The sequence below is a fragment of the Peromyscus californicus genome, unplaced genomic scaffold, assembly GCF_007827085.1.
Source record: "Peromyscus californicus insignis strain IS unplaced genomic scaffold, ASM782708v3 Scaffold_21__1_contigs__length_65335640, whole genome shotgun sequence".
In the NCBI taxonomy this organism is placed as follows: Eukaryota; Metazoa; Chordata; class Mammalia; order Rodentia; family Cricetidae; genus Peromyscus; species Peromyscus californicus.
Window position 1 is genome coordinate 32,340,016 of NW_026294514.1, and position 24,912 is coordinate 32,364,927.

General features: G+C 41.6%; 1 protein-coding gene across 5 annotated transcripts in view; it reads right to left on the bottom strand.

The window, feature by feature from the left end:
* Positions 1-24,912, bottom strand: part of Ap1s3 (adaptor related protein complex 1 subunit sigma 3) — a 65,956-nt gene that overhangs the window by 14,776 nt on the left and 26,268 nt on the right. For all 5 annotated transcript variants that reach the window (XR_008220898.1, XR_008220899.1, XR_008220897.1 and 2 more), the window contains exons 2-3: positions 3,548-3,726; positions 2,141-2,249 (exon numbers count right to left, since the gene is read on the bottom strand). Coding sequence is in view for 2 of the 5 variants with exons in the window: in XM_052749990.1 (XP_052605950.1) it covers positions 2,141-2,249; positions 3,548-3,726 (288 nt within the window). In the remaining 3 variants the exon portion in view is untranslated. The remainder of the gene's footprint in view (positions 1-2,140; positions 2,250-3,547; positions 3,727-24,912) is intronic.

Here is a 24,912-nt window from a genome sequence, read left to right on the forward strand (position 1 = left end):
CACATGTGGTTCATGTCAAAGGAAGGCACCAAAAATGTCAGAATACATTAGAATAAAAAAAGCACGAAGTTAAATATTCCTGTGTTTTAAAACATGCTACTTTATATGTACTACTTAGAAAAAAATAAAAATAAACTTGATGAGGCAGGAGGAGAAACAGAACATGGTGTCACTTCCTTATTATTCCTAAATATTGGCAATAACTGAAATCTCCCAAGCAACATGTTAGTTCTCATAAAAATCATTTACAGGGGAAAGAAGAGAGAAAAAAGGGGAGAAAACTTATTTAGAAATCTATCCAATACTTGTCATTGTGAAGCCTGTAGAAGAAAAGGAAGGAAGGAAGGAAGGAAGGAAGGAAGGAAGGAAGGAAGGAAGGAAGGAAGGGTGGAAGGGAGTAGGTAAGACCCAACTAATATCATCTGTTCAGTTGCAGAAAAAAAATAATGCTAAAAAAATTCTTCTGGCAACAAATTCTCCCAGCATCACTTGACAAACTTCCATTGACCAAGGGGATGAGCAGAGAACACTGCTGGAGGAACCTTTTCCAGATCTGATCATTTTCTTTCCTGCAACAGTGCACTTTATTGGTGTCTCTACAGCATTTGCTAAAATCTGCCCCAGAGGTATTTATAGCAGTGGGGGTGGGGGAGGTCAAAGGTCTTGACCTCAGGAAGAGGCTGGGCTTACATTCGGGTAACTTTCGCACCATGTTGGATGCTCTGAGCTATTGCATAACCTGGAATGCTGGTGATGACAGGTGCACAGAGGAAAGAAAGCAGCAAAGGTGGAGGAATGGTCTGCTGTCACTGCTTGAAAGCTTAAATTATAGCCTAGGCGGTGTGGTGCTCTTCATGATAGATGGATGGAAAGGGATAGGAAGTAATGACCCACCTAGGTCTGTGCTTCATAAAAAAGATGCTCACCAACAGGACAAGCAGAAAAGCAAAAAAATATATTATAATAATAATAATAATAATAAAAGGTCTAGGAGTAGAAATGGCCAAATAAGAAGCTGAAAGTAAAATCCCAAGTAAATCCCCTATACTAGTGAGAGGGAAATGAAGAAGATGAGTTCTAAGTTTAAACTGAAGAGTCAGTTTCTATCACAGGCAAAGAACGGCAAAAGAACCCTGTCTCTTTGCGCTGAAGGATTCTGAGACATAGCAAATTCCAACCACCAGAAAGAGCAGGTTTGTCAACGACAGGCATAGTACTTGGTCCTGAGAAGATGGGCGAAGACCATCACCAGGCAAGCAAAGAAGAGCAAATAAGAGAAGGTAAGCAAAAAAGAAATCACCTGGAAGAAAGAATCCACAGGCACACTTAAGCAGGTGGGAAGAGCGGCACAGCACTTAGGAGATCAGAAGAGGAGGGAGAGTTCAGGGGAAGAAGAAAACCACAGAGGGGCCTCCAGACACACAGCCCAAGACCCAGGAGAAACCTAAGGCGTGGCAAAAAGGAAGGAAACTTAAAGGATGAGTAAGAATCCAGTGCTGCAGAGAGGGCAAAGCAGGTCAAGACGTGAGAAAAGGTCAATGGTGTAGAGCAGATAGAGGGCTTGATTAACTGTACAACATCCGTGGAGGGCTAAGATGGGGCCCTGCAGCAAGCTGGCACAGAGTGAATGGGCTCAGAGAGGGAGCAGCTGTGAGAGATCACCACCTCTGTCATTTAAATAAGTGCAAATGAGATGGTGGAATGGCAATGTGAGGTGAAAGGATTGGGACTTCTGTTTGTTTAGGTTGGTGGTGGTGGTGGTTGTTTTTCCTCAGGTACTAATAATATTGTAACTTTAAACAATGCCGAAGAAGAAACATTGAAAGGAAATAGCAAAGCCCATGAGGAACAAGGGCAGAGACCTCTCACAATTAAATTCAGCTGCCTGAAACAAGGTCTTCTATGTGTTTGCAATCTGAAGACAAAGATACATCCACATCTTTTGAGTGATTCATTTACTAAGACTAATTCATTTACTAAGGTAGGAAGGAATGCGGTAATTCTGAACCAAGGTGGGCCAGCGCCATCCTTGGCACAATGTGATGGATAGTTTAAACTTGAGAAAGAGAAAAGGAATACAAGAGATGAGCAGAAGCAAGAACCAAGATGGATAGACTCTAAAGGGCCAGAAGACACTTACATTTCCAAAGTATTTGTCCAGCAACTCCACATACCGATGTACGATCTCTAGTGTCAAGAGCTCATTGTCTTGATTTTCTATTGCACAGCAAAAATATAAACTAGCATACCTTGAAAAGAAAAAAATAAAGGAAAAGCAAAATTGAATGAGACAATAAACAAGCCTAAGTAGGTTTTCCCAATGGGTGTGCAGCCTTTTGCTCGCTCTTTCGAGAGATTCTCCCCATACAAAGATAAAAATCATTGCTCATGGCATGCAGTACACTCCTCAAATATAAACCCGAATATATATAAATGATGCAGTGGTAAATTGTTTCAGTTAATCACAGAGAGACTCTCAACAGAATTTTACCTTGAAGAGCTACAATCAGAGGGATGGAATCCGTTAGTTCATGGTAATCAGGGTGTTTGTTCGAGCCCTTCTCCAGTTTGTAAATTGTCTCCTTGAATATACAAGCACTCAACAGTGCTCTCAGGGGCACATGCTCTATATCTGGCTTCACATGGTGATTCACTCTATGCCACCCTCTGAACCTACAGAAGCTGCTTTGCCGGAGCACTGTCCAGAAGTGGACTCCATTAAATATCAGATCGTACATGTTACCTCTCTTTTCCCATTGGTTTTTATAAACACTCTCTTCAAGTGCATTTCCAGCATGAATTTTCTGTTTTGGAAACTGTAGTCAGGAAGGCTATGTTCAGGTCCTAACCTGAATCTATTACCTGAATCTTCATTAAAAAGCTTCCTTTACCTCTCAAGCCTCAGATTTTTCATTTATAAATTAGGATTCCTCGCTAGTATGATCTTGCCACTTCAAACAGGTGCATCAAAAGAAATATAGACTTTAAAGAAAGAAAGTTCTGGACTTGAGTCCTGAATCTACTGATTACCATTCAACTACTGTGACTAGGAAGTAGTTACTTAAACTGTGTGTTCTCAGTTCACCCATCTGCAAATATGGACAACTGGAATATGAGCAATCCATTGGAAATGGTTCCCATTCCCCTGTCACATCCACTTGCACTTTCCCATAGCATTTGTTACTGAATATATGTTGATTGCTTAATAAATAAATAGGCTTCTTGAAAACACGAACATAATCTGTCTCATTCATTTGCTGTTGTATCTACCATCATTGAAATGATGTTGAGTAACGAAATGTTACTGAGCACGTGTGTGCAAATTCAGCGTACAGCTTAAGTACTTAGAATCCATCCTAACACGTGGATGCTGTTTTAATCAATGGGGGAATCTTCACGAGCTCTCTCATGTTGTAACTATTTAGATTCCCCTCATCAAAGACTTCAGAAAGTGTTGAGATTGGTATTGCAATCTAACGTATTCAGAACACAAACGAGTCAGAGCCACAATGCATGAGCAGTTCGGTTCTCGTGAAGTTACTCACACCTTTTATAAACGAGTTTCAGCTCCTTCCAGTCGATGAAGCTGCTTGTCCTGTGCCCACGAGAGAGGACGGTCTGGATGATCTCCCGGGTGATCTTCTTCCGCTCCTTGTCAGGGAGCGTGTTGTACCATTTCTGCAGCCGCAATTTCCCTTGTCGACTGAAGAGCAAGATGAAATGTATCTAGAACAAAAACGCCCAGAGAAGGCCAGGGTTTGGTCAGCCAAGTCACTCTCGGCACAGATCAGAGTGTTCCGGGCCTGCTGGAGCCGGGAATGTATGCTCAGAGGATATTTACCCGCCTGAGAATGATCCCATCTGCTAAATTACATTTACTCACCAGAGGAGCCAAACGTGGAATATCACACACACACACACACACACACACACACACACACACACACACACACACACCCCTTACTTCTTCTGTTCCAGGAGAACATGTTTAAAAGAATTTAATTCCTTTGAAGGGTTATAAATACATTAAGACACAAAACATATTAAAGGAAGTAGTGGTACTCTTTGAAGCAAATTCCTCCTCGACAAGCAAAACAAACCAGAACAATGTTTTGACCGGTGGAAGGATTTACTTTAGAGGTACAGCCTGCCGCGCTCCATATCACAACTGTGAAAACACAGGAATGGAAAGAGGACAGTGGAAGGAGGAGGTGATGTAATTATATTTTAATTTTAAGATTTTGTAAATGTTGAAGGAATGAAAGAAAATAAAGAGAAAGCAAGGGGAAAGAGCAGTAAACAAGAAGTAAAAAAGAAGACAAGACCTAAGTGTGAACGCTTCACTCACTGTGCGGGCTCCTTGGCTGACCCCTGGTATTGTCTATCTACCACCTATCTATCGCCTATCTCAAGCCTCCTCCGTATGGTAGATGGGTAACAGTTTCCAGAGTGTGTTAGCCAAGGAAGTTACCAGGAAGTGTCACTAGCGCTACCGGTAAGGAACTTGACTTTGTTTACAAACTGGCTTTACTGTGTGTATTCAAAATGAAGTTTCATATTTTAGTGACATTTTAGGACTTTAAATGAGGGACAACAATTCCCTCGTTAAAGGTAGGATAGAATTTATTTATGAAGACAGTTAGGTGGCCCGCTCTTTATTTTATAAAAGATTTTCCACATTTTCTCATCCCATCGTATTAGAAGACTTAAAGTCTTATCTTTATTTATGTCTATGATTTATTTTGTTGGTTTTTTTAATTGATTAAAAAAAAGAAAACAGAAAATGTGGAGCTGGAGAGAGGACTCAGTGATTAAGAGTACTTGCTGCTCTTGCAAAGGACCCAGGTTCGGTTCCCAGAAACAACATGTCAGCTCTCGAGCATCTGTAACTCTGGTCCCAGGGATCCAATGCCCTCTTCTGAACTCTGAAGGCACCAGACACTCATTTATGTGGTATGTATACACACACACACACACACACACACACACACACACACACACACACACACACAGGCAAAACACACCTACATGTGAAATGAAATCAATAGATCTAAAAATAAATTATAAATAAGATGCATTGTTTCAGTTCATTGTTTTGTGAGTGGAACAATACAGGCTGCAAGCCAAGAAAAACCACAGTCTAAAATAAAGACGAAAGCAAAAAAAACAACAGTCTGTTCTTTTTGTCGAAGAAGTTTCTCTCTTGATACCATGGCACAGACCCTAACAGCTCGGTAGGTGGTGATACCTGAGGTGCAGGGGCACCAGGGCCTTCCCTTGGAACCTCCTCTAACTTACAGAATTGGGGGGGGCCTTTTTGTAATTACTTTTATTTGTTATTAGTGTGTATGTGCTTTACTCTATCTGTCTTGATGTCTCTGTATCTCTGTCTCTGTGTGTGTCTCTGTCTGTCTGTCTGAATGTCTCTCTCTCTCTCTCTCTAGGGGTGTGTGTGTGTGTGTGTGTGTGTGTGTGTGTGTGTGTGTGAGAGAGAGAGAGAGAGAGAGAGAGAGAGAGAGAGAGAGAGAGAGAGAGAGAGAGAGGAAGGGAGGCTGTGGGAGAGGACGGCTATGGAAGGCAGACAACTGGAGTTGATTCCGTCCTTCTACCTTTAAGTGCGTTCCAGGGACAGAGCTTGGGTCGTGGCCATCAGAGCAAAGTCTTTTACCATCACCCTTCCTTTTCTCTCTCTCTCTTTTTCTAAGTAAAGTAAATGCTGATTTTTTTTTTTTAAAGTAACAATGAGCTCCTAATCTGAAGTGCAAACATCACAGGATGAGAAAACAACTTAAAACTCCTGTTCAATAAGCTGCTTGAAGGAACATCTTTCTAAACCTGAAATGGTCTTAGAGCACTGCACTTTGAGAGCCAGGGAGATGACCCTTCCCACTATCCCCAACCTTCCCCAGGACTCACATGATAGAAAAAGAGAACTGAGTTATTCTCTGAAAAAGAAAAGAACACTGCATCGCCTTAAATACTATTTCCTGTTAGTTAATACAGGTATAAAGGATTCAGGAATGTTACTATTTCCTAGGAATCATACTGGGATGGGTAATTTTGCCTTCTGTCCTGGTTAGTTTTTATTGTCAACTTGACACAACCTAGTGCCAACTGGAAGAGGAAACCTCATATGAAGAGTCACCTCAATCAAATTGTCCTATAACTGTCTTGATTGATGATTGATGGTGGAGGCCTCAGTCTGATGTAGGTAGTGTCATCCCTAAGGCTTAAGCTGTATAAGAAAGCAAGCAGAGCCAGTGAATGAGCTGGTAAACAGCATTCTTCTATGCTTCCTGCCATGTATTCCTGCCCTGACTTCCCTCAATGAAGAACTGTGACCTGGAAATGTAAGCTGAAATAAACTCTTTCCTTCTCCAAGGTGGTCTTGGTCATAATGTTTTCTCAGAGACAGAGATCAAACTAGAATACCATTCTAACAGTAAAAAAAAAAAAAAAAAAAAAAAGTGAATGGCTTTCAAATTTAAAAAATTAAGAAACAGCACAGAACTCAGGATCTCAAGAACAAGGCTCAGTTTGGGATCGCCACCAGATGAGACTGTTCAAGGGTGGCCAGATTTCTGCTAGAGAGATTATATCCACAAATTCAGAGAGTGTTTGCTTTCATGTCCCATGAGAAACACTGTTTTCTTCCCATCTAACCTAAATCTCTTCTGCTACACCTTCCGGTTTCTACTGATTTTATTACAGAGTACACAGACTCACTGCCTCAGTAACCTTAGAGTAATAACGAATTCTTCAGATAGTTAAGACAGCGCTGCAAGCCTCTCTCAGCCATCACCTTCCAGAAGAAGTACTCTGGATTGACCGTTCACTCCTTCTCTATTTACAGGTCGCATAATTCTCCCTCTCGAGAGTCCCTTGGAAGTCTCCATGGACTAAATGTTATGTCAATCCCAGATCAGTTCTGAGTTCTCTGTGAGACTGGAACTATGGGTGGCTTCCCTTCCGCCTTTGCCTTTTCACAAAAATATCTCAGAATGAGATGTCCATGCTCATATGGATCAATCATCTAGAACAATGAACAACGAACCCAGCAATGAATTTAAAGTAAAAGGATAAGAACATGTGTACACACACACACACACACACACACACACACACACACACACACACACACAAAGAAACAATGGAATAGGCTCAAGTACATTCAGTAGCTGCAATGTTTAAGTCATGATTAAAAGACTCAGTCCTGGCAAGTTCTGTGATTTGTGCCGGCAACCAGTTACCTCCTTAGATTTAACCTCAGAGGTTGGGCAAGCTAGCAGCATGAACTGCAGTGATTTCACAAGCCTCCCACAATTAATTTTATCTAATTTATTGCTGTAGTCATTCAGGGCACATTTGACTAATTCATTTCAAGAGGTTGATCAAATACAGTCTTGTATTGTATTAGCATTATCTTGAGTACCAAAAGAAAAGGGGGCCAATGAAAGGGTTATTTTTTTTCCAGTATTTGTAGAGTCTACTTGGGCTTGATGCCCAAAACAAACTTCATGTGACTTCAGAAATCAATGCCTGACACCCCACCACCATCACCACGGATAATGTCACTGAGAGGAAAGAAAAAGGAGAGACAGTAACACCGCTCTCTATAAAATCCAATAAAGTGTGCTGAGCAAATGTTTAGGCTGGCTGTGCCATGGGTCCCCCGAGAACTGTCACCCTCCTCTCAGGAGGGGCCACTTTATTGGCCCCATTTTGAGGGGTCTCGTTTGGGCACAGATGGTCTCTGAAATGCAAAGATGAATTGTCAGATGACTCAAGCGTTCCTTGTCCTCATCATCCACTAATGTAAAACTTGACCTCATTGGAAAAACCCAGATTGGATCGTTTGGGGTATTTTCTTGTTAAAGATGGACATCCAGGGAGAAGATGCCACCAGGCCTTTGAGGGAAACACTAAGCAGACTAGTGCCAATCCATCTGTTCTATTCTTCAAAACCCTGTTGGCATCTTACTCTAGTTCACTATGTACAGAAAAGGCTTCTAATAGCTTCTCATTGGTTCCCAATGTTTGCAAAGTTCCCAGCTCTTCACTTCAATTCATGAAACGGACCCATGACCAGCTTCCAGGATGAGAGACAACCAAGGACTTTCCCCTGCCCCGTACCTTTTCACCCAGAGCACCTCATTCTCAGGACTATCCCGATTTCAGGATGTGAACCACAAATATAGATGCTCAGGATATGTTCCTCTGGTCTATCTTTATAGCAACTCTGCAAATTCCTAGCCCAGATCAGCCCATCCGTTCCTATCTTTCTTCTGTTTACAGGTGCCAGACACCCTTGAGAAGAAGCACAAAGGACTTCCCAGATTGGTACTACCATGACTGTCTGAGAGGCCAACTCATGAATCCCCAGTGGTAGCTGGAAACTTTCCAGTTACTTCTTAATGTAAAAAACTGTCAAACATCTTCCCTTCTATTTTCCGTATCAGTTACTCCAACTCATCACCAGTCCCATCATCCTTCACAGTCCCTGTATCTATCCTGACTCCCTGCACCTGGAGAGAAGATAAAGGTCAATCTGAGGACTTCCTCACCTCTTCCCACATCCTACACTCACCCCTAACCCAGTGTTTCCTTCATTGTTGAAGAATACATCATCTCCCTTAATTCTTGACTTTTAACCTTTTCTTACCTCCTAGGAAGTGTGCTTCATCATTTCTACATTTCCTATCTATGCCACATCTTCTGGAAATTCTGGACATGCAGATGCTGGATAAATGTAAGTTTCTTTTTCCTTAAAAACATAGTGGTCATCTCTAAAAATCTCTGACCTTCAGTAAAAGTGACTCAGCAGTGTCAAGAACCTAGAGAGTCTACTTTTAAAAGATCTACCTCTAAAATGTGTCTTAAAATAAAAGTAAATAAAACTGGGTATGATGTATGCCTGTAATCCCAGCTCTAAAAAGGCAGATACAGGAGGATCAAGAGCTTCAGGCTAGACTGGGCTACATAATGAGACTCTGTCTCAAAAAAGCAGAAAGTAAGTAAAAAATGGAGATAAATGTTCAGAATTAGATATTCACTTTACCAACACACTCAAAACTGGAAAATGACTTACTATCTAAAAATAGATAAGGTCTTGGGTGATACTTATTAATCAATTCCAATAAAATAATAATTCTGATGGTAAACTACAAAAACATAAAGTCGGATATGTGATATACCCAAAATGGATTATACTTGCAAGGAAATTATATGAAGAAAATACACTAACAATTAATAATGGTTGTCTTGGAATAGCAGAATTTCATATCACAGAAAATGTTATTTTCTTCTTCATACTTCACTGAGTTTTCTAAAATTCACATGCGTCATGCTATAATTACAAAATGTATAATAAAAACCAGCCAGCATTCTATTCAAAGCCTAACACTGAGTGAATGCTGATGTTCTCTCTGCCCCACAGCATGGCACCCCATGGAGAGCAGCCTGTAGAAGTACTGAGTGGCTGCCAGTACATGGTATTATTATGGGAGAAACATGCCATTATATATCTGTGCAAACTGACATAATACTTAACACCAAAGTGGACTTTAATATAAACTGTGAATTTAGGTGGCAATAAAGAATCACTACGGGTTTGTCCATTGTACCAGATGCACCATTTGGCATAGGATGTTGATATCGAAGGAGGCTGTGTGTGTCTACAGGATGCCTTTGTACAGTGTGCTCACCTGTGCTATGAACCTAAAAAGGCTGTAAAACATTGTATGTTTCAAAACAGAATATTGTCTAACCAGGCTGAGGTGTAAATTGGACATGCATAAAGATGAAGACACCAGCTAGCGGGCGGGTGGTGTCTACAAAATCCATCATTATTGCTTTATTTTCAGGAGAGAAACCTGATAATCATTCCTTTCCATTTCAAGGCAATGTTACGTAATCCCAGCAACGAAATGAAGCAGAGGAGGAGTGAGGAAATATGTGTGACATTTACAAAAGCAGTGGGTTTGCAAGAGCAGGCAACAGTGCATGCAGTAGGTTGTAAAACAAACAGAATGATGGGTTCCCATCGCCGTGTTTTAGTGAAACAGCGGAACAGAACAGTGTGTCTCAGAGCAATCATGCACAGTAAGGAGAAGTATTAAAACTTTGTCCCAGCGGCATATACTTGTACTGGGTGGTGACATAAATGAACCTCTTGCTGTTGCTGTGACTTTAAAAAGGAGCCAAAGAATGACGAAGTGGTAGCGAACCGGAAGGAGAAGGTAGACAAGAACACCAAGTCCATCAGTGCGCTCGTCCATGCAGAACAAAAGCAAAACAAATGTTTAAACATAAGGCTGATCACTAAGGAAGTGTTAACAGAAAAGCAGATTTTTTTTTTCCATTTACTGTTAATATTTAACTCTTGGAGACTGGAGAATCCTGGGAAGGTCACATATAGAATTTTTTCTCCAAGTATTGGAAGCAATTGTCTGGGTGGGATGCAGCAGGTTGAATCACTACACTTTGAGAAGGCCAAGAAGGACAAATAGCCAAGGTCCCTTGTGAAATACAGAGGGCCTTCCTCTGAATGAGAAAAGATGCTCCACTCTTTTTCCTAATGCCGACAAGCCAAATAAACAAGCAAGCTGGAGAAAAATCCACACTTTAGTCACTGGAGTCCGCTCAAAACCTCTACCTGGCAGTCAGCACTCTTCCCTCGGTCCAAGATTAACCAGACACAGTCTCCAGGGAAATAATCACATCAATAACGAAAGCAATTGTATTTCTGAAAGACCTGTCAGCACAGACCATTAATTCATTTGGCTAGTATTTACCAGTGCCTGTGATGTGTGATACTAAACACACAGATGGACATTGTAGCCCGTACCTTGGGAGCTTATAATGGCGATAAGAAATTCAAAGGAACTTCAGGGTAAACACTGAATTAAGCACCAAGCTTTATTGCTTCTTCCTCCCAGTATGCCATTAAAATGACAGGAGCGGAAGTTTCAAAACTCTGCTAAACCCCAAAGAGTAAGAGACAGATAGGGAAATAATAGGAGCTCAGAGGTTTCAACTAATCTTTGAAACATGGGAAGGAGACAGAAATGTGACCTGTGGGGCATATTTAGCAGAATGGGGAAAGCCAGATGTAAGGCAAGGTTCTGAATACAGGGAGAATGGCTGAAAGTCTTCCCGTAGGAAGGTTGGCATTTACTACCAGCAGAATTCCCAGGAACTAGAGCTAAATGAGAACACACATATACGCACATATGTAAGTATACACACACACACACACACACACACACCACCACCACCACCACCACCACCACCACCACCACCACCACCACCACCACCATACATTCCCACTATGTTATTTCAAGATACAGAAATTTAACGAAGGCCATGCCTTTGGAGTAGCTCTTAGCACAGCTTTACCACAAACTTGTCACGCACTCTACCATGATATGTAGTCATAGCTATGACATCATGAGGCAACAGCAGGATTCTAGCTTTATTAAAGTCTCAGGGCACCCCTGTCCATTGTTAAATGAAACACTGTTACGTAGCATACTAAGGGGTCATAGTATCACTCAGGAGGCGTGCACAAACCCTTGAGGCTCTTGGATATTTATAGATGCCAACAACTCTCCTGGAACTTAAATAGAAGTCAAGAGCCAGCAAATCCATTTGATCTTCGTGTAATGGTGGAGAGTATTCCCAGCCTCCACTCATATCTTTGCATTATGAAAGAGCCTGTCTCTTCATTCAGTTGTGGTACTGATTCCACTTCTCCCCTCTGAACTGCCTATGAACATCTCAACCCTCCACTTTGTGGTCATTAGGCAGTTTAGACGCCTCTAACAAGAAAGAGACAGAAGGTGACTGGAGAGACGGTTCAGCGGTTAAGAGCACTTGCTGTTCTTCCAGATGACCCAGGCTCAATTCCCAGTGCCCACAGGGCAGTTCACAGCCATCTGTAACTCTAGTTCCCAGAGATCCAGCACTGCCTTCTGGCCTCTGCTTGGAACAGACACACACACAGGGTGCACATGCAGGTAAACACTCATCCACATGAAATAAAAATAAATCAATTCCCATAAAAGAGACATAAAAGATCAAACCGACAAAAAGGAAGATGCTGGGCACTGGAAACAGTAATAGTACAGACAATAAATTATTGTACACACATCATGCTCAGAGTACAAGAAGATAGAGTTCCTGTACTAAGAGAGCGAGAACAGATCTCTATACTTCAGCAGAGGAGATAAGAACACCAAGAAACTGTTTGCAGCTTTCCCTAGAACGAAACAGATGAGATTTCAGATTTGCAAAGATAACCCAGTGTGCCATGCAACAGATTTTAAAAGTACAAAAGCATGAAACTCCAGAGCACCGAAGACCAAGTGAGTAGCCTCACAATTCCAGGAAGACCAAGAGGCTTCCGTGAAAAAGATCAGAAATCCGAGTCAGCCTCAAACTGTAGAAGCTGGAAGACTGGAAGTCTGCATCCACCCCCTCACCCAACCCCCTCAACACACACACACACACACACACACACGCACACGCACACGCGCACACACACACACACACAACTATCAGTCAGTCAAGGGGAGAGCTGAAGATTCATTTGACACTTGCGAGTAAGATAAAGACTAAACATACAAAGCAAAAATGAAAATGAAAAGAAATAAGCTGTTTAGGGAGACAAAGGAAGCCAAAGGGGAGGGGGAGGGGAGAGAAGATGGTGGAGAAGAGTGAGGGGGAATGTGCTCAACATATAATATATACATATCCAAAAGCCTAAAATGAAACCACCTGTAATATGTCTTAGAATGCCCTGGAGGATGGCCCTCGGGAAATGGAGGAGCAAATGCAGTCAGCTGTGTTTTCTAAAACACAAAACCAGAGTCAAAAGGTATTGAGAGAAAGGCCAGCATGCCGTGACACACCTGGCCACTGAATACGGAAGCATTGTATGTGTGTATTGGGGGGGATTTATAAAGTCATTTTATTTATTAATAGAGTTGGGAAAATGATTGATTGACATCTAAAAGACCTGCCTGGTGATACAATGGAGAAAAACCACTGATAGACTCCAAACTAAGCAGGCAAGGGAAAATTGCAAACCCTAGAGGAAGGGGAAATATAATGTAAGAAAGAAATCATAATCATGGTCTTAACAGTGTTTTGAGGACAGGAGAGAAGGGGGAGGGAGGAAAAGAGAAAAGGAGGAGGAAAGAAAAGGTAGGAGAGACGGACAAAGCTTGTGCACATACATGTGCATGTGTGAGTGTGCTGGAGTGGGGTGGAGGTGACCAGAGGAGAAAAAAATGCTCAGAGGTGCTTCTAACACGGCAGGAAGCCGGGAGAAAGTGTAAAACTGATGAATGGAACGTGATCAGCTCCGCATACTATTTAGAAACATGGAGAAAAACAGCAACATAGGATGCTCGAATTATCGAAAGTCATCCCCTCTTGGAGAAAAATCCAGGGAAATGAGAGGAGGCACCGCCTTCGCTAGAAATTATTTTACTGCTGATCAAAATTTATATAAATTTTTCAATTAAAATATGAACCCTTCTACTCACAAAAAAAATGAGGGGGGGCGGTTATTTTCCTGTAGTAGACTTTGAAAATGTCTGTGTGCCGGTCTGTATATATCTTGGATCAAAATAAATAATAAATAAATAAATAAAAAGTAGGGTTGGAAATATGGCACATACATGGTATACAGACATACATGCAGGCAATATAACCATTTACATAAAATAATCAAAATCTTAAGACAAAATAAATAAATTTTTAAAAAGCCATTTGAAAAGTCATAGCTACTATACCTGCTAGAATGTTACTATCCCTTTCTGATGTTAAACACTAAAGTTTAGAAGGAGCATCCTTAAGTCTATTGATACTTCTAGACTACCCATTATGAACTATTCCTTCACTTTTCTGCTGCAGGTCTTATCTTCAGACAGTTTATACAGTAAGGAAACCCTTACTTTACTAGCTTCCAGATGGAGGATACATCTGATATATGTCCCGATTTTACAAGGCTTATGAGATTTTTTTCACCTGAATTTTAAAGCTCCTAACACAACTTTTCCCAAGTTTATTAAAGTATAAATGACAAAAATATTTTGTGTGTATGTGAGAAAATTCATGAGTGTGTGCATGCGTGCATGTTATGAATATGTTAAAAAAGTGCAAAATGTGATATTATTATATCATAAAATGTCACCCAAAAGCGTGTGTGTGTGTGTGTGTGTGTGTGTGTGTGTGTGTGTGTGTGTGTGTGTGTGTGTGTGTGTAGAGCGTTTGAGATCTACCTGCTTGGCCATTCTCAAGAATACAATACATTGTTATTAAATATGGTGACCATGCCATGCTTTGGATCTCAGAACCTACCCATCCCCACGGAAACTTCACACCCTCTGCCCCACAGCTCCCTTCTACCTCCTGCCATATAGAAAAATTTTAAGGAGAAAAGATTGACATGAGGTTTGTTAATGCTGAGCGTGCCTGGGATCACTATAGGCCCTCCCACATCCCTCACCTTGAAGTAATCTCACCTCTTAGTCATCTTTTCCAATCACAAATTTCTTAATTCCCCTATCATTCTGCACATTTCTTCTTAAACGATGTCTAACTCCACTCCTAGTTCAAAATGGACTCAATTTCTGAAGAAACTGTCAAGTATGAGAAAATGGCGAATAGGCCTGTGTACATAGTCACCACTGAAAATTACCTTATGGTCCAGCCCAGTGGTTGGACAGGTAAAGTCAATCTCCAGAACCTAGGTAGTGTCCTATGATGAGGTGGGAAGTAGAGGTAGGACCATCACTGGGAAGCTGACACGTCAGTTATCCTGAAGTGCACATCATAGCAGAAGGTGAGACACCTCCTCACCAGGGTAGAAGGACAGAAGAACTCCCCAAGTTATCATCCGACCTCCACACACATGCAACAGCACACACATACCCACACTCACAAGCACACCTCCCTCTCTCTCGTGCACACACACACACACACACACACACACACACACACACACACACACACACACACATATTAATGATGATGATGGTGGTGGTGATGATGATGATAAATATAAAACTTTTTAAAAATAAAATTACTTTGAGTTTTCTCTAAGGACTGGAGAACACTATGGTTTGGTTTGGTTTGGTTTAGTTTGGTTTGGTTTGATTAGTGGTGGTGGTGGTAGTGATTTTTCTGTTTGTTTTTGGTTTTCTTTTCTTTACTGAGACTGCTCTCCTGTAAAAGCCCAGGTTTTAGTGAGCTGTGGTGATATATTATGTCCCCCAATATATTGTGCGTCCTAATAAACTTATCTGGGGTCAGAGAACAGAACAGCCACTAGACAGACATAGAGGCCAGAAAATGGTGGCACACACACACCTTTAATCCTATCACTTGGGAGGCAGATATCCATCCCGATCTCTTTGAGTTCAAAGCCACACTGGAAACAGCCAGGCATGGTGACTCACGACTTTAATCCCAGGAAGTGATGGCAGAAAGCAGAAAGGTGTATAAGGTGTGAAAACCAGGAACTAGAGCCTGGTTAAGCTTTTAGGCTTTTAGCAGCAGTTCAGCTGAGATCCATTTGGATGAGGACTCAAAGGCTTCCAGTCTGAGGAAACAGGATCAACTGAGAAGTTGGTGAGGTGAGGTTAGCTGTGGCTGGTTCTGTTTCTCTGATCTTTCAGAGTTCACCCTTAAAGTAGAAGTTTCGTGGCAATTCGCCAGGCTTCTCACTCATTTGGCTTTTGAAATACGCACGCTGTATCCCACAATTTGGTATTTTAGTTCTTGTAGATTTGTTACATGCCATCCAAGCAAAATTGCATGACTCAACTGCATTTCCTGGTTTGGTCCAAATATACTCTGTATTTATCAACAGGCTAAACTAGAGTTGGCTCGGGCACTTATTAAAAGGCCAACTTATTAAAAGTTGGGGTCAGGCCACCTTAGGCATTTATCAACAGGCATAACCACATCCTTGGCCAGGGTGGGGTAGCAGACAAAACATGGAGGTGGGTGGGTTACTCAATGAGATTTGGGTAATTAGTAGCTTGAGAGTTTGCATCCTATCTTGACTCTGTCATGTTCACATTAAATAAATGTGGAAAATTCCCCCGACTTTTCTGGCCCTTGGTCGCCTGGACTATACAATCAGTGACATTGAGAGGGTGAGATGATACCATACATGTCAGCGGCTTAGTTCAGAGTCACACACAGAGCAAGTTCAATCCATGCTTGCCATATCTGATAACTCACCTGGGAGTTGGTTCCTCTCATTTCCGCTCCCTGAGGTGAACAAGAGTATTCTCTTCTTCCCTCCTTGGGATATCTACATCACTACCCCATCGTTTCCCTTTACAGGTTTTCATGTTCTGATCGAATGCATCCCTACAAAATACATAACTGAAGCCTTAACCCCAGCGTGACTTAAATGAAGCCAATAGAGTGTTGTGATATGATATGACTGGTGTCTTTATAAGAAGAGACACCAGAGAGATCCTAGGCTTAAATTCCCCACTCCAACACATGTGTACAGAGGAAAGGCCATGTGAGGCAAGCTGAAATAAGGCATCATCTGCAAGGCACATAGATGCCCACCCTGCCTCACTTTGTTCTTGACCCTCTAGCCTGCAGAACTGTGAAAAATAAACTTCCATTGTTTATACTGAAAGGGAGAGAGAAACCCCAGCACCCATGACTTGGGTGTCCAGGAAGCTATCATGCTGATTCTTTGGCCCAGAACAAACCACTGACTATCTAGCTGAACTGCTGCCATGTCTCCTCAGTCACCTCATCGTATGAATCACCTTTCCAATGCTTAAATAGTAAGCTTGCCCAGAAACAGTACAAGCCTGCAGATCCATCATCCCGAGTTCCTTCTTTCTTCAGCCTGTTGATCAAAGGCCTTCTGACTATGTATTAATTCGTTTTCTCCCAGTTCCCTAAAGGTGTTTACCATTCCCTTTGGTTTGCTTTAGGTGTGTTTCTCTGCTTCTCATGTCTTTCGTCTACAATCAAGAGCAGTTGTTTCTGGATTATAGCTTATGCTTTCCCTGCTGATTCTTTCCTGGAACTATACCCCTTGTTTGTGGTGAATCATTTACTCTCTCCCACCAACAGTGGGTTAGAAGGAACTGCGAGACAGGTGAGGCACTCAGGGGAAGGCCAGCCCCCAACACCAACCTCTAATCATCATCTATGAAGTAGGAGAGCAAGTCACATGCTCAAATACCTTCCACGGGCTGGGCAAAGGCCATATCAAATGTAAGCAAAGGTTCAATGCCATAAAACAGGAGGAGAAAAAGACAAATGGTCAGCTCTAAATCACAAGACCTAGAGAAAAGAGGCAGCTGCTCCAGGAGCTGCAGCTGTGTGTTACCAAGAAAAGTGTGCCAAGTACTATTGCCAAGTCTTTGAGAAGCCTGACACCTAGGCGATGATAGAATTGTTTTAATGTTGGTGACTAATTATAATCAAAATGAAAAGACACCAATCATGCTAAACAAAACTCACTGTGTGTGAACATGATCTTTGAGCTGCTTTTTCCTATGGGTCTCACTTTAAGATGTTGAATAGAATGATGGCTGAGGGCTGGCAAGATAGCTCAGAGGGTAAAGCACTTGTGCCAACATGAGGTCCTGAGTTCAAAACCCTATAGCCCATATGATGTTGGATGCCGTAGTGCCCCTAATGAGACTGGATGCAGAGACAGGAGAATCCTCCAGAAGTTTAGCAGCCAACTAGCCTGACCTACATAGTGGCAAACAAGGAAGACAGTGAGAACTGACATCAGAGGTTGTCACCTGATCTTATGGTCTATCACTATAATCACATACATAGCACATGGGCACCCACACTAACATATGCACACATATGCACATACAGACAAACATTTTGTTAATGATGGCTGAAGGTTCTCCCTCCCTAACAATAGCTTTGTTGGGATCAAAAGACCTTGCTTTTGTGATTTTAAAGTTACTCATTTAAAGAACTACTCTGCTAGCCCTAGAATTCTGCTTCCACATCTCGGTATTATTGTCGAATCAATTCTGGGACCAGGCTCTCCAATTAATATGTATTCAACAAACGTCATAGATTATTTTCCTCTCAAGATTCTAATATTAGGTTCTGGTTCAATGAAAAGAGGGAAAAAAAAAAACAACGTATATGCATATACCGAATCTCAGAATCTCGTCTCTATCCTTTGTCGTGAAATAAGATGTAGCAAGGCGACCACACTGACTAACGTAGTCAAAGCTCTCCCAGTCCTTGCACACCATCTGGTGGCAGAGCTATCTGCTTATAACATAGAAATGCTCAGTGAAGGGGGCAAATTCGGCTTAAGGAGGAAGAAAGACTGCAAACAGAATAAAGGGCATGGTGGGCGGGAGCAGAACGACACAGGGTGGATATTACTATGTGTTAGGTGTGTGTCAGCCATGAGTAACATGCCAATTAAAAGGCTGGCCACTAAGAGTCACCTGATGGTCATTTGTGTGAAACTTTCAAGTTCCCTCTGCGAGGAAAATTTCTCATAACAGTGTGAATCATCCACCTATATGGCACAATAACATTTATGAAAGGGAGGAACAAAAGATAAGAGAATAAGTTAGGCACTTTCTCAAATGAGAAACTTCAAAATAACAAAAAAAGAGAGATAGATAGATAGATAGATGATAGATAGATAGATAGATAGATAGATAGATAGATGATAGATAGATAGATAGATAGATAGATAGATAGATAGATAGATAGATAGATAGATAGACAGACAGATTTAGCCAGGCACAGTAGTGGACACCTGTAATCCTAATACTTCAGAGGTGGAGGCAGAAATTCAAGGCCAATGTGAGTGACATGAGACCCGGTCTCAAAAACAATAAAAATTCTTTACTTCAGTAAAGCTATAGCATTAGTAGAGTAAGAGTCTTCAGCCACCAAGGAAATGAAGGGAGGGAGGGAGAGGGGGGAGAGGGAGGGAGGATTAGCTATACCAAAAGACAACACAAGCCTGCAGTGGATGGGATCATGTCACCCAAAAATTCTTATGTTAAAGTTCTAAGCTCTAGAACCTCAGAATTTTACATTATATAGGGGCAGACTTGAAGCTGAGAAAAATTACTTAAACTGAAGGCATGCTGATAAGAGTGTGGACGACCATCTAGTGTGACTGGTGGATTCAGAAAACCTAATAGTTTGGACCCAGAAACACACGTGCACACTGTCACGGGAAGATAAAGGCAGAGATGTGGGTGATACAAAAGGCTGTCGTCAGCAAACCATGAGGGCCTGGGAGAAGGGCACAGTAGCTCCTCTTCGTTTCCAGAAGGAGCCAGCCTTAACCATGCCTTAGCTCGGCCTTCCAGCCTGCAAGACCATGACTCAGTGCTTCTGTTGCTGGCCTCGCCTAGCTTGTGCTTCTTGGCTACTGCATTCAATCAGACTAATCAAAGTCCGTCTCTCACTTCGAATTTTACAACATTTTTTTTTTCTGTTTTAAAAATAATCACTGGGCAGTGGTGAAGCATGACTTTAATCTCAGCACCCAGGAGGCAGAGGCAGGCAAATCTCTGAGTTCGAGGCCAGCCTGGTCTACAGAGGGAGTTTCACAACAGCCAGGGCTATACAAAGTAACCCTGTCTCAAATGAATAAATAAATAAATAAATAAATAAATAAATAAATAAATAAATAAATAAATAAATAAATAAATAAAATAGATAAATAATTAGTAAAAATTACCATTTTTCTAGTTTGTTATAGGTCAACATCATGAAAGAAAATCAGCCACATTCCTGGGATAAAAATCAACAGATTTCATTCAACTTATCAAATATTTATTATCTACTGGAGTGACATATTTTTAAATAGAATAACCACTCATTTCCTAGACTTATAAAATGCAAAGAACATTTATTAGATTTTATACTTCTTAAAGCTTAAGAAGTTCTTTCATGAATATAAGGGTAAAGATCATCAACAAAATATTAGCAAACCAAATCTAATACAAGTTGAGTTCTATAGCCCATGAATAAGTAAGATTTACTCCAAGAATGAAAGCTTGGCTTAATATTTTTAAATCAATTCATCCATCACATAACTAGGCCATGGAACAACAACAAAAAAAGCATTATTATATGAATAGACACAGCAAAAGCAATTGGCAAAGTCCAGCACCCACACATATAAATGCCAGCACATTGAGAATGGAAGGTCATGGTCTCAATCTGGTAAAGACCCTGTATAGGAAAACCACAGCTAACATTTATACTATGGTCATAAACTAGCAGTTTGCTCTTGATATGGGAGCATGGCAAGAATGGCCTCTGTCACTGGTACTTCACACTATTTATTGCGTTAGCGAAAAGGCCTAACCAACACTATAAGACAAGAAAGGGAATTTACAGGAATACATATTAGAAAAGAAGGAAAGTAAAGAAGTTAAAGGCCAGAGAACTTATGAGCATGCCCTAGTTGGTATAGCAACAAGCAGTACAGGTAGAATGATGTGTACTCGAGCCCAAGGCTCTTTGTACTCAGTGCCTTAGACCAGTATTTTCTTGTCCAAAAAAGGTAGAACTATTACTATTCTTCATTTCTTAGGTATGCAAACAATTATAGCCAAGTCAGTCTTTTGTTAACACCAGTGACCTACAATACAATACATGTCTGGGGTATATGTTAAGCATTTCACACGTATTATCATCTTTAATATGACTCAAAATTGAAAGACATGTGTATTATTACCCAATCCGATTGAAAAGAAATCTGGAAGCACCAAGCTGAGTGTGTCAATGTTATTTCAAGGTAATTATCTATAAAACTCAAAAGCTGGCCTTTACCCCTAGAGTCCGTTTTCTAAACAACTATATACAGTGTTCCCTAAGGCATAAGCAAAAATGCATGTACTGGCACCAATGACACTAACCTTGTCCATCTTTAAAGTCAACACGGAACATCTTTATAACATGAAGACAGCTCTCAAATCTCCATCTACTCAGTTCAATACCAGAGATTTCTAGGTTGATTATGGAAGCAAGCAGGGGAGACCAAATGACCCATGCTTATAGAGATGAGCAGAAACCTTCAACTGAAGACACACTGACATTAACACCAGGTTGTCCCGTCACGGTCACTGCATACAACTCAGAAGAGACGAGGAGTTGTGAGGAGAAACTACATGAAATTACTTAAACATCCAAATTATTTTTTATTTATGTGTTTCATATATGAGTATTCTTATCTGCATGTGTGCCTGCAGGCCAGAACAGGGCATGAGACCCCATGACAGATGGTTGTGAGCCACCATGTGGGTGCTGAGAACTGAACTCAGGACCTCTGGAGGAGCAACCAGGGCTCTTAACCACTGAACCATCTATCTCTCCAGTCCGAACATCCAACTTTCTGCTAGCAGAAAAAGGTGTGAAGTCATCTAACATAGTCCTTATTTCTTCTCATACAAATGAGAAGAGGAGGTTGAACTTGAAAAAAGTCACATGACCCTCTCTACCAAAGTCCTATAAAGTTATTGAGAAGTCATCATTTCCTTTGAGATTCTAAGATACCAAAACAGGCTTTATCAATAGGGAAGTCCCTGTCACTAACTGTGATGGTTAGTCTTGGTTGTCAACTTGACTGTATCTGGAATGAACTATAACCCAGAAATGGAGGGCACACTTGTGATCTGGATCTTGAAGCAAGAAGACAACACGCCTTTAATCCAGACCTTTAGTCGGGAAAGTCCACCTTTAATCTGGGCCACACCTTCTACTGGAAGCCTAGATCAGGACAGTGGAAGATGAAAAGGTTTGTTCTTCACCTGCTTGCCCTCTCCTAGTCAGCACATCCATTCCCTCTTCAGAATCCCAACAGAGCAGCCTCATGGGACTGAGCAGCTGCTAGAATGGACTTTCCATTTAAAACTAGGTGTTGTTAGACTGCAGTCTGTAAGCCATTCCAATAAAATTCATGTGTGTGTGTGTGTGTGTGTGTGTGTGTGTGTGTGTGTGTGTGTGTGTATGTATGTGTGTATATGTATGTGTGTGTGTGTGTGTATATATATGTATATATATGTATATGTATATATATGGAGAGAGAGAGAGAGAGAGAGAGAGAGAGAGAGAGAGAGAGAGAGAGAGAAATTTATTCCGTAAGTTCTGTGACTCTAGGGAACCCAGACTAATATACTAGTGGAATTGGGGCTGGGAAATAGCAGCAAAGAAAGAAAAAAAAGTGGGCTTCCTTTCTTGTAAAAAATGCTTTCAGCTTTAATCTTTCTTTCCTTCTTTCTTTCATGTATTTATTCAGCAAGTATTTACTGAATGCCTGCTATACCCTGGTTACTAGACCATGAGATAAGAAAACAGGATGGACAAGATTCTTCTCCCAGCAAAGATTCTAATGGAAAAAGGTGAACATTTCTAGGCTCTGAATCACATCCAAGCATGCTAAGTCAAAGCAGCAGTGCAAGGAGCTATTGGAAGAGAAGGTGACCATGTCTGAAAAATGAGGTAACGTATAAGGGAGTATATGACAGCCAGGCCTGGTAATGAAGTCCTGTAATGCCAACCTAGGTGAGAAAGGAGTGATATCAAACACAGCCTGGGAGACACAAGAAATAAATGACTCTCAACCTAGGACTTGAGAGATGAAAAGATTTTTTAGTCAAGTGGAAAGGAGTTGGGTATAAAAGCCAAGTAAGAATGATCAAAGTTAACAGTGTACAAGAGAGACAGGGGGAGAGAGAGGAAAGTACATGGCACCTGCAAAGAACAGGGCAGAGCACGTGGCAGGCAGAAGAGAAGATGGGCAGAAAAGGGTCTTGTCAGTAAGGGGTTTGGACTTTAGGCTGAATCAGGATGGCAATAAAGTAGTAGAAGAATAGAGGAGCAGCCAGTGAGGACAGCAGGAGGCAAAGCACTTTGGGGATTCTAAGCTACCTAGTGTTGGGAATCTCCAGCTCAGGCCCCATTCCAACCATTCCAAACCCCACAGAGATGTTCCAGATGTTTGGCTGGGAACTTGGCCCCACTCCTCACATTCCAAACCCCGCCCTCAGAAATCCCGCCAAGCAGTGGCTCCTCCCCCAGAGCTCCTCAAGACCACACCTACAGGGTATTTAAGGTCCAGTCCATAGACTTTCCACATGGTTTCTTCTCTTCCCCTGAGACCACCTGGGGATGCTTTGCTCATCAAATTTGGACTTTTAATTCAGCTTGAATTGGCTTATTGCATTGGCGGAGCCACCCACTACGGGGGATGAATTTTAAAAATACTTATCAAGTAGCAAAACAGTGGGACTTGGTTGGTTGGCCATGAGTAAGAGAGGCAGAGAAAAGCCAAGAGTAAGTACCAAGAGTCCCAAGCATGGGGGCTCATGGGGAAACAAGGAGAGTGAAAGACAAGCCAAAGACATGACTGTAGGAACAGCCATGGTGACAGGCTCAGAGCTCCAACTAGGTAATATCTCAAAATCTTTTGGGATGTGAAGATTGTCTTCCAGAAAAGATTTAGAACAGAAAGCTGACAAAACCTCTGAAATCCTTCACTCTGAAGCCCATGTTTTATAAATGTGAGAACTGAGGCACATAGGAGGGAAGGGAAAATAAGTAACTAGATGGAGGGGCTAGGTGCTGTTCACTGCCATATACCACCCCTCAAGAGCAGGAGTAGACCTTCTCATTTCTCCCTATCACCTTGCTGGAGCAAATCTGCCTCCTGGGGCCTGGGGTGGGGTTGGGGCAATTTGTATTAGATTAAGGATATCTCACTCTTTTCCAAGAAACCTAAATAAAAGTGTTTAAATGAAGGGCCCCAATTAGTTCCTTCAACTGCATGGGAAAAATCAGCAGTATTTGCCAGGTGTATTCCAACCTGTTGAGCTGACTACAGATTGGACATTGTGCTTTAGCTTTTCAGGTTTTATGAGCTGTCATGTGGGTTGGTGTGAGCATTTGGCACCACCACCACCCATAAATGTGTTTTCTAATACGGTATACTGCAAAAAATTATCAACAGTAGCTAAGCGGTGGTGGTGCACACCTTTAATCCCAGCACTCAGGAAGCAGAGGCAGGTGGATCTCTGTGAGTTCCAGGACAGCTAGGGCTACACAGAGAAACCTTGTCTCAAGAATAAATAAAATTTTTAAAAATTATCAACAGTCTTTGCCTTTTAAAATTCCTAGTAATGAATTTTATCTTTAAAAAAAATGATTATAGTTGCAATTTCTATTATTAGGTGGGATGTGGCATTGCACCAAAGAAATAACAGTGCTTCAGCATTCAAAGTCACACACATCTCAAATGCAGCAAAGGCTGATTTTTTTTTTTTTTTTTTTTTTTTTTTGGTTTTGGTTTTTCGAGACAGGGTTTCTCTGTGTAGCTTTGCGCCTTTCCTGGAACTCACTTGGTAGTCCAGGCTGGCCTCGAACTCACAGAGATCCGCCTGGCTCTGCCTCCCGAGTGCTGGGATTAAAGGCATGCGCCACCACCGCCCAGCCTCAAAGGCTGATTTTATGTAGAACTTCATCTCCTCTCAGATACATTCACCCACCATGTGAAATTATTCGTCAGCAGTTCATTCATTATTTCCAGAAGGAGCATTTGTTCTGAGTTTTTGCTTTGTTACTTGTTGTTTTTGAAGACAGTCTCTCTCATGCACTGGTCAGGTTGCCGCTACCTCCACGGGGCTAGAATAGTAAGTGTGCATCATTGCATCCAATTCTTCTGAGATTACTACTCCATTCCACCATTCACAGTTCTCAAAAAAAAAAAAAAAAAGGTATCTGATCCAGGACCTATGGTGCACATCAGAAGTGCCAGCACCAAAAGGGCAGAAGCTGGAAGGTCACAGCAGGTGAAAATCAGGCTGGGGTGATGGTCTGTAACCTCAGCTAATAAGAAGGCCAAGGCGG